The 9265-nt window shown below is 39.7% G+C and overlaps 1 protein-coding gene across 3 annotated transcripts; it reads right to left on the bottom strand.

Moving 5' to 3' along the window:
- Positions 1 to 2012: 2012 nt before the first annotated feature.
- Positions 2013 to 8390, bottom strand: LOC103710933 (putative protein phosphatase 2C 35). 3 transcript variants are annotated; one of them, XM_008796864.5, is made up of 5 exons: positions 7215 to 8390; positions 2906 to 3037; positions 2610 to 2808; positions 2473 to 2527; positions 2013 to 2204 (listed from the first exon to the last, which is right to left on the bottom strand). In XM_008796864.5, exons 1-4 carry the CDS (start codon positions 8316 to 8318, stop codon positions 2511 to 2513), a joined length of 1452 nt encoding a protein of 483 aa, XP_008795086.3. In that variant the 5' UTR covers positions 8319 to 8390; the 3' UTR covers positions 2013 to 2204; positions 2473 to 2510. The 3 variants fall into 3 exon arrangements, 2 of the variants coding, with proteins under 2 accessions (XP_008795086.3, XP_008795087.3); XM_008796865.5 differs by having other exon boundaries at positions 2013 to 2218; positions 7215 to 8380; XR_003386451.3 differs by lacking the exon at positions 2013 to 2204 and having other exon boundaries at positions 2610 to 2804; positions 7215 to 8380.
- Between the last annotated feature and the right edge of the window lie 875 nt (positions 8391 to 9265).

Here is a 9265-nt window from a genome sequence, read left to right as displayed (position 1 = left end):
CCCACCTACATATATGGGATATTTTAAGAAGTGAACGTCTTTCCTCGTAGCAGGGTCGGGGGAAAGAATGGGAAACCGAATTGACAACTTTTTTTGAGCGCAAAATGCCTGAGGAGTGAGATTATGATTTCTATATTTTTTGGAAAAGTTTTTTTCATGAGAAACATAAGAAAGATACTTTTTCATGAGCCGGAAATCACTCTATTTTTATTTTTTTTCAAAATGACCCTTCAGCATTAAAGAAGCATTAAAAATCTAATTTTTATTAAGAATATAATAGAAATTATGCATAACTTTTCCAGAAAAGTGAAGGGTCAACCAAACATAAGCACTCTGAAAATCTGTCACTTTTCCATGATTAACCAAACATGCCAAAAATACTTTTTCAGGCATCCTCTTTTTAAAAATTTATTTTTTAGAAATCATATTTTTTAAAAAAAAATGCTTTCCACAAACCAAACGAACTCTGAAAAAAAATCTCTTCCCATGCCTCTTTCTCATTCATCATCCCTTTTGGGACATAATCCACGGCCATCACATGTAAAGGCTGGGATTGGAAGAAGTCGCAGAATCAAATCTCAACGAGCCTCCTAGAGAACCTAACCTCCCAAGCCTAACATTTATGAATCGACTCGATTCTAGGGAACATATTGTTAAAGGGATTGCCACGAGGCTGAGTTCAAGAAACGTCAAATGACTTTTCTTGATGGCCAAATAAACAAAACTCACGAAAGACCAAAGTGAAGCACACGCAGCTGGCACATGGGAGTTGTGCATTTATTATGAGTTTTACCAGTTCTCAGCCGATCTACGCCCAGAGGAAAACACAACCAGGTTTTTGGCGAACCGTCAGAAGTGATTGGTTGGTCACGGAGCCCCATGTAAGCCATATACTCGCGTGGGGTTGTAGGGCAAAAGATACTGTCTATCCTCCTATCACACCCACGCATGCGCTTCGGCAGAGAGCCTCGCCAGCGTATGACTTCCAATTGATTAGATATATTTAGTACTAATTCTTGTAAGGGATCAAAAAGAAATCATCAAGTTGAAGTATTACTAGAAAAGCCAATGAAGTTAAAAAAATTTATTTTACTGGCAAACATGAAAAACAGCAATTTGATTTTTGTCAGTTCAGCATTGCAATTCTAAATTCTAAATTGCAATTTAAAATTTAAATCAAGCAGTTCAAAATTACAATTTTAGACATGTTAATGTGAAGTTAGGTTGAATAATTTATCCAACTCTGAGTATTGATCATGGTATTTTATACTATAGTAGACGGTACCGGATGTATTGTACCGTATCAGTTCGATACCAATAGTATACCGATATTCAATACGTTGTACCGTACCGCCACTATGCTAGTATCGCATCGGTATGGCGAACTTCGCATTGATACAGTCAGAATTGATAGTTTTTCCTAAAATATACAAAATGTCATTTGCTCAAACGACCCAGATATAGTGGCACTCAAATGTAATTACTTTAGACTCCTCTTGGAACGCTTGAACGTTGCGTGTATGGATTTGAGGCAGGCAGAGGCAGACAGGCACAGTTTGAGTACCTCGTTGGTTGGTTGAGCTCTGGACGACCAAGGAGCTGTCACAAGGTATCTAAGCTCACATATCTAAGCACAGGCCATCCAGATGAGATGATCAAGATCTCTTGCACCAAAAAGAAATCATCATTCCATCTCAAAAAAAAAAATATCTGGAACACACGGTAATCAAGCATACAAGACATTCAAGCAAGTGCAGAGTGACACGATAAGGTTACCGTTATTTCTCTCTCTTTTCTTTTCTTTGTTTTTTTTTTTGGTAAATGTCGTTGGTCACCTTATCATAAGCCTCAACTTCCTAACACAGGCATTTTCTATGCTCACCATCCTTTGTTCCATGCCCTATGCCTTCCGCAAGAAATTAACATGTAGGATGCCAAATAGTGCACAACCATCTTCCAGAGCCATGCAGCAATGGCCACTCAATAGTCCTTGGAAAGGTCAACAGGCATCATTTTTTCTCAAATCAGCACCCCGCTTTACTCACATATTAGAACAGCCATTGTGTTATATACAAGTGGTCTAGAAGGTGAGATACTGAAAATGCGGCAAAGATGATACAAGCAAGCTCCTTGTAATGGATTCTCAAAATTAAAAGATCACAAGGAATAGAATTATTCCCTCCACCATTGCTGATGAACTTATCCTGCCACGTAGTAACTAGTTAGAGTTAGCATACTTCATCCATACAAAATTACAGAAGAAAAAAAATCCTCAAACAACTAACTCATGGGTGTTCAAAATTATGGCAATATAACAAAAAAATGCAATCGAATTGACAGACTGCTTAGATAGTTTGACAAACAATGACACAGTATATTTATGATTTGTTATTCTGTAACTAAATTATGATAAGACCAGACTAGCATTTTCCCTATAAATAGTAAGCTTACGAGTTAGAGAAGGCATATTACATTGGAAGGTAGGATGAATACCAAGCCGCTTCAGTCAGTCAGTCAGCACATGTCACTGTCAAGAAACAGATATATTGTTCCATCAAGTTTGGAGAGATCAAAATGTCGAACAGAATAGCAATACAGTAGTTGCTTACCGTTTCTATAGACAGAATGTGTTGGAGAAGGAGCAACACATGAGAGATTTCGTTCCAGGGGAAAGTCAGAAGGACAAGAATGAAGCTCAAGGAAACTCCCTCTTTTTGGATGACAAGTTTCTGACGCTGGGAATGCAGATATCATCAGGGAAGCCTTCATGCTGGTATGACTTGCTTCATTAGTTGCTACAGAATCTGACTGATCAGATGTTTTTGAAAGACTAGCAGTCATTAACCAACCTAACAATAAAATGCAACTGTTTTTAGGTAATTGATGCAAATATGATTGAACTTACATCACTCAAGTTTTTGATATGAACAATAATGATTGTTATATCATCAGTCCGTTCTTCATGCTCCAACCATATTTTGTAAGATTCTGCAGCAATTGCTGAGCAAGCATCCCGGGGATCTGGGTATCTGGACACCTGCAGTGAAGTGCAGGAAGTTTTAATGAAAGCAATTCCAATCATACACAAGTAAGCACACATGCACGCACGTGCATACGCGCACACACAAACAATAGAGGGAGAAGGGGTGGGGGTTGGGGTGGGGGTGGGGTTGGGGGCGAGTGTGTATGTGAGAGAGAGTAGCATGCACAAGAGTAATTTGCATTTGGTACATAAAAATAGAAAGTCAAATTGAAAGGCCAATCATCCAAAGAAATATGTTTATGGCATGCATAAGAAGCCAAAAATGAAATGTTCATTATGATCATCAGCTCATTGAAGTTTGTGGTGTTTTCCTTGAAGTGGCAACATGAGATGCTTGCTACATTTGGTAAGCTATGTGAAGAGATAGATGGTAAGTGAATGACTAATAAAACAAAAATTGAACTTTGTTATATAAAAAGAATTAAATGCCTATTTGGGTATTCCTGCAGGAATATCCTGCAAGAATTGGGCCTGTTGACCAGCCAAGCCTACAGTCTTCTAAGGGCCGACCCAAGTCTCAACTTAAATCCCAGCCTGTAGGCCTATAAAGGTCCACAGGGATATTTCTTTTTCCTCCCACAAGATTTGGGCTGGGGGGTGTTGGGTTGATCTGGGCCATGTCCAAATAGACTATCGAATGAATGAATCCAGCAGGAAATCCAGACCAATCCTTCTGAATTACTGAAACAGGCCCTAAATGGTATTTTATTTCATTAGTTGAAAGGCAATGTAGTAGAAAGTAGTTGTTGCATATAGAAAACGGTATTTGAATACTCTGCAGGCTTCTTGCTTACGCACTCTTGTGTGCATGTACCTATTAAGAATGTGGCTTGCTAAGGCCATGTTTTTGCATATACATGATGGTACTTGAACACTCTCCAGGCTTCCTGCTTATGCACTCCTACATGCATGCACCTCTTAAGATAACAGCCTGCTAAGGCCATGACCTTTCTCTGCAACTGTTCATTAGATTGCACCAATATCCAGCAATCTTCTTGCCTATGGCTGCTGAAGAAGCACATAGATCTTGACAAGGTCAAGGTCCTGTGCTTTGTTTTCTGTTAAGCATTCCAAGCATGGTGTCTGATCACCAGAAAGAAGCCAATGACCTGTTATCAGTCCTTACCCTTCTTGACTAGAGACTGTTGCCTGAAATGCCACTTCGAGTTATTCTCAGTCATTGGTTGATTCAGAACGTTACACCACCGATGGAACGGAGTTTTATACCAACATTCCATCTTCAAGCACATCAACCTAAGTCTTTTTTCAGAACCTTTATCTCCAAGGAACCAGATAGTGATCCCTACCACTCAAAATTACATGAACCGCACTAGATTTAGAATTGGCAGCAATTTTCCCATCATTTTCAAGGATGTTACAGTTTGATCCCTCAAGCAATTCTGAGAGGCTCAAATTCTTGATAGTTCTGTGGCACCCGGTTGAATAAACTAGCTACTCTTGTCAACAGTTTGCATGAGTTAACCTAGACGCTGAAAATATTAGATAAATATATTGGAGTTGCGATATGATGATCTGATCCACTTGATCATACCTACAATAGGTGCAGACCCAGCATAACCTTTAAATCAGCATAAAGAAACAATTATGCGGGGAATTGTTTCCAACTTTCCATGATCTAGATCAATGCCTGAACAGATAATATAAGAGCTCAGGACAAAGAACAGATACAGAAGCAAGAATGATAGCCATTATTTTTCACCAAAACTGATTATACCCTTTTCTTCTCCCTCTACAGCTAAAGCCATAATTATTTAATAATATTGACAAAGCAGGATTTTCGATCTAACCAGGACACCTGTAGATTTTCTCTCTAGGAAAAAAATAATCATAAGAAACATATATGGTGGTATCAAGCTTTACCTGACAAAACATAAAATAGGATTTTGAAAAATATGAACATTTTTTCATTTTTATGAAATCCAAGATGGAAAGCCATTAAAATATCTTTAAAACACAACTCTAATGATTATAAAAATTTCCTAATCCACCTAGACCTAGAATAAGCTTTACTGATACTAATCTTTACCAAAATAGGACTTGAAAAATGAGTAGAAAAATAGCCTCAAATTGAGTCCACAAGTTGCAAGGGAATTTAAAAATATGCAACTTATTCCTTAAAAATAAGCAAAATAAAAAATAATTGAAAATAAAAAATTTAACTGCATAATATAAATATAATCTAAACCACCTTAGACTAGGTTCATTGGAACCCTAATTTGCATACCCTAACCATACAGAAAATCTAATTCTTGTATTCAAACCTCTAGTATGCTCTGGCTGTGAGCTTTGTTGTTGCAATATCAAGGTGAATTTGTCACCAAAAAATACAAGTCCACCATGCATCAGTAGCAACATTTAGTTTATAATAAGCAAATCAGTAGGTGTCGTAAAATATATGAATCTTCTTATTATTGTATATTTCAATATGTGATAAGACTTCTATGTAGGAATCTATCCCGTTTCGACAATTATCAGAAAAAATACAAATTGATCTAACTTAGTTTATCTGTATATCATATAAATATTTCATAGTTGTGATGTACCAAAACACAAATTATAATTATTTTTTTTCTGCTGTCATGGTTATTTTACACATTTCCTAGTAGACACATACCCTCAGCACACTAGTTTTATCAGTGGCACCAATTAATTAATGGCATATCTTTTTCACTTCCTATTGCTTTGATTTCCATGCATTGGTGGTTAAAGGAGAAGATCTGACATAGTGCATCAGTATATTATATAAATATTTCATAGTTGTGATATACCAAAACACAAATCATATTATGTTTTCCCGGTGTCATGGTAATTTTACCCATATCATAGTAGCTTGACACATATAGCACACTAATTTTATCAGGGGCACCAATTAATTAAAAGCACATCTTTTTTCACTTCATATTACTTTGATTTCCATGGATTGGTAGTTAAAGAAAGAAAAACTAACTCAGGAGCAAATTGACCTAACAATTAACACTAAAGGAAAAGGTGCTAGAGTCAGTAGGCTTGTCAGATATGTATTATTTTTCAAGGTAGCAAAAATGCAGAAAATAGGATGCTAAACCCAGGTGTAGTTCTGCTAACAATGAATTTCATAGTATAGCAAATAAAAGTTTAGATGAAAGGACCGCCATAGTAAGCAAACAAAGTCGTGAATACAACTGCAGTCCAACCATAAGCTTGCATTTTTAAAAAGGTTTCTGCAGAGTGTAGTTTATCAATAAAACAAATAACTACAAAACCAATCCGCATGTATCTGAATACTCCAGTAATGTTATAAAGTGAACAAGCTGAATAATGTTCGACATGTTGCTCCCTTAAAAACCTCCACAGTGCAACCCTTAGCTACATGCACGTAACATTTAAAGTAACAGATCTTCTGCGACTTTTCTGTCAAAAGCATATATCCACCACTTCCCAAACCAAGAGGCACAACATAGTCTCATAGCAGAAAACTCATTTGTATCAAGTGTTGAAAAGTATTGGTTTTCTAACATAGTTTCCTTCAACTAGCGAAATCTTAATCAGAAAAAGCAGCCACTATGGCAATTGCTCTTGCATTACCAACATACAACAACATCTCAGCAATGTTAAAAGCTAGCTGTGCCTTGGAACAGACAAAAAAAGTTCGGGCAACACTCAGTCCCCAGTTCCTTTTCAGACCTACTTTGCCACTAGACTCTATGCTTTTACCCTGGTCCCCGCTCCCTGTTGCCTCCACTAATGCATTACCAGATTATGCGCCCACTCTTTCACCTGATCCCATCATTATTCACCTTAAGTTGATAAATATCACATTTTGTTAAGGCACAAGGCATAGTTCAAAGTCTACTACATCCAACTCTGGAAATTCACCCTAGAAAAGAAGTGATTGAAGAAAATTCATGCCATGAACTTCAAAAAATTTTCCATTAAGAAGATGAGGCAAAAGACAAAAAACCATTTCACAAATGCATCAACTGCAGATGTACCTAACTTACATTCCCTTGCTTTTTTTGTTCGATGCTGACAATTATGTTTCATCTTTTAACTTTTATTGTTGAGGAATTCATTTAGACGAAAGAAATAATTCGACCATCAAATTAATGATACACAAAGCAACTGCAAAACCTAAAGCAATTCTTTTCGTGCAAAAACAACAAATCCTTACCATATCCACCACCGTCTGACTCGAGAGGAACTCGAACACCCCGTCGCTTGCGACGACGAAGAAGAGATGGTTCGACGCGATCTTCACCGTCATGACCTCCGGCACGGCGATGACACCAATACTCTCCGCCGTCGCGTCACCGACGCTCCTCGTGAAAGCCGTCCCCGGGTACATCCCATTCTGCACCCACAGCCTTGGCGGGTCCCCTTCATCGCTCTCCTCATCCCCCCAGCTCTGGATGTCCGGATCCTTTATGCCCTCTACCTGGTCGACACTGAGCACCCTCGCCCCGCACTGCCGCACCCTCTCATACTCATCCTTCCGGAACGGCGTCTGATCCCAAGAAAGGTCCTCGGCCACCACCCGGTCCCCATTCCAGACGCCGGCGACGGCCCTCGAATCGCCGACGTTCGCGACGAAAAGCGAGTCCCCGCCGACAAGAACTGCGATCGCCGTGGTGCCGCTCATGGAGTCGTCGATCTCACTGTCGTGGAGCTCGGAATTGGCGGCGAGGAACGCGGAATCGAAGGATTTAACGGGGTCGTCGAGGAGGTTGGCATCGCCGGCGAGGTGTTCGACGAGGCGGTCGCGTGCGAAGGTGGCGCACTGGGCGCCGAACTGGCCGTGGCCGTCGAAGACGGCGAAGAGGTGGAGGTTTGGGTTCCCTTGGAGATGGGTCTTGATGCAGAGTGTGTCCTGGTTCTCGCGGTCGGGGGAGTCGGGGTAGTGTCCGCACTGGGAGAGGGAGGAGAACTGGAGGAGGAGGCGGTGGGAGTGGACGGCGGCGGAGCCCGGGGGGCTGCGGCAGAGGAGGTGGCGGCGGCGGCGGTGGCAATGGATAGGATCGCCATCGCAGGAAGCGGCGGCGGCGGCGGGCTGGTAGCGGCCGCAGCACTTGCCTTGGACGCAGCCCATTACACAGCTTTCTTTTCTTTTCTCTCTTTTCCGATTTAAAAAAAAAAAAACAAGGTTCCAGGCGAAGGGAGAGATCACGGGCTTTCCATTTCTTGAGAAGGGGGAGGGAGCAGAGAGAGCGATGTCTTCCTTTTCTCCAAGAGGAAAAAAAAAAGAACAAGAAAAAGAGATCATCGGGGAATGGACCATAAATAAAAGGACAAAGGTCCCCCTCCAGCGTCGAGCTTGTTAGGGAAGAAAGCAGAACGGACTATGATAAATAATAATATTATTTTTTAGATTAAATATATATAGACTGTGAATTGAATGTACTATAGGACGGAAGAAAAAGTTACCCAAAACAGTTCAAAATTTATTATTTTTTAATTTTATTAAATGTATTATAAAATGCTCACTTTAATAAAATAAATAAATAAATAAATAAAAGGAGATTAACGTGATGGGTTGAGTGTAACAATACAATAAATAATAGTTTGCATTTATTTGAATATAATATATGATCTATAATTGTGGCACAGAAATGCATGCGTCAGGGGGAGACAGGACAAAGGGGGGGCTGGGGTTCAAATGGCATGCGACGTTTTGGGAACTGAAAGAAATTTGGAGGTGATCTTAGGATTCACCCACCGAGTGTCCGTATGTTCGGAAGTTGAGTGAGGCAGAGGGTGACCGAAGGATGTTGGGATCTGGGAGGGGTCACGTGTGGGCGCTCGGGGTCACGGGGTGATGAGGGAAACGGGAAACCGGAGGCATGTAATAAAATGACGCGTGTTTGGAGGACTGTGGACTGGATTCTTGTCTGGACGGCGACTCCTAAGTCCTATCCCCTTCTTCTCTTTATTTGTTTTTAAACTACACTAAAAGAAAATTTTAGCTGGTTTTGGTATTGCTATTTTTTTTTAAAAAAAATTTAAAAAATATATTAAAAAATTAGGATAAATTGGGATTTGTTTGAATAATTCGATGCAATCCGATAGCACAGGCCGAGCAAGATCTATTTTACAATGTTAATATAAATCTTTTAGAGTAGACTGGCATCGTTTCCATAGAAAGAAAAAAAATGATTTCATCCGATCTTTTTTCCACCTTAAGAAATGGATCGCAAGAGATGTCGTTGATATGTGCATATTGTTTAA

This window comes from Phoenix dactylifera, chromosome 2 (assembly GCF_051530095.1).
Source record: "Phoenix dactylifera cultivar Ajwa chromosome 2, Ajwa_hap1_PhDact_Kaust_v1.1, whole genome shotgun sequence".
Lineage (NCBI taxonomy): Eukaryota > Viridiplantae > Streptophyta > Magnoliopsida > Arecales > Arecaceae > Phoenix > Phoenix dactylifera.
Note: the sequence above shows the minus strand (reverse complement) of the source record. Positions and strands in the feature narration are given on the sequence as shown.

Coding starts and splice junctions, on each gene's coding strand:
- LOC103710933 (XM_008796864.5), bottom strand. CDS start 8,318: ATGGTCCATTCCCCGATGATCTCTTTTTCTTGTTCTTTTTTTTTTCCT. Junction 3,038..7,214: donor GTCAGACGGTGGTGGATATG/GTAAGGATTTGT, acceptor ACTTCACTGCAG/GTGTCCAGATACCCAGATCC. Junction 2,809..2,905: donor ATATCAAAAACTTGAGTGAT/GTAAGTTCAATC, acceptor ACATCTGATCAG/TCAGATTCTGTAGCAACTAA.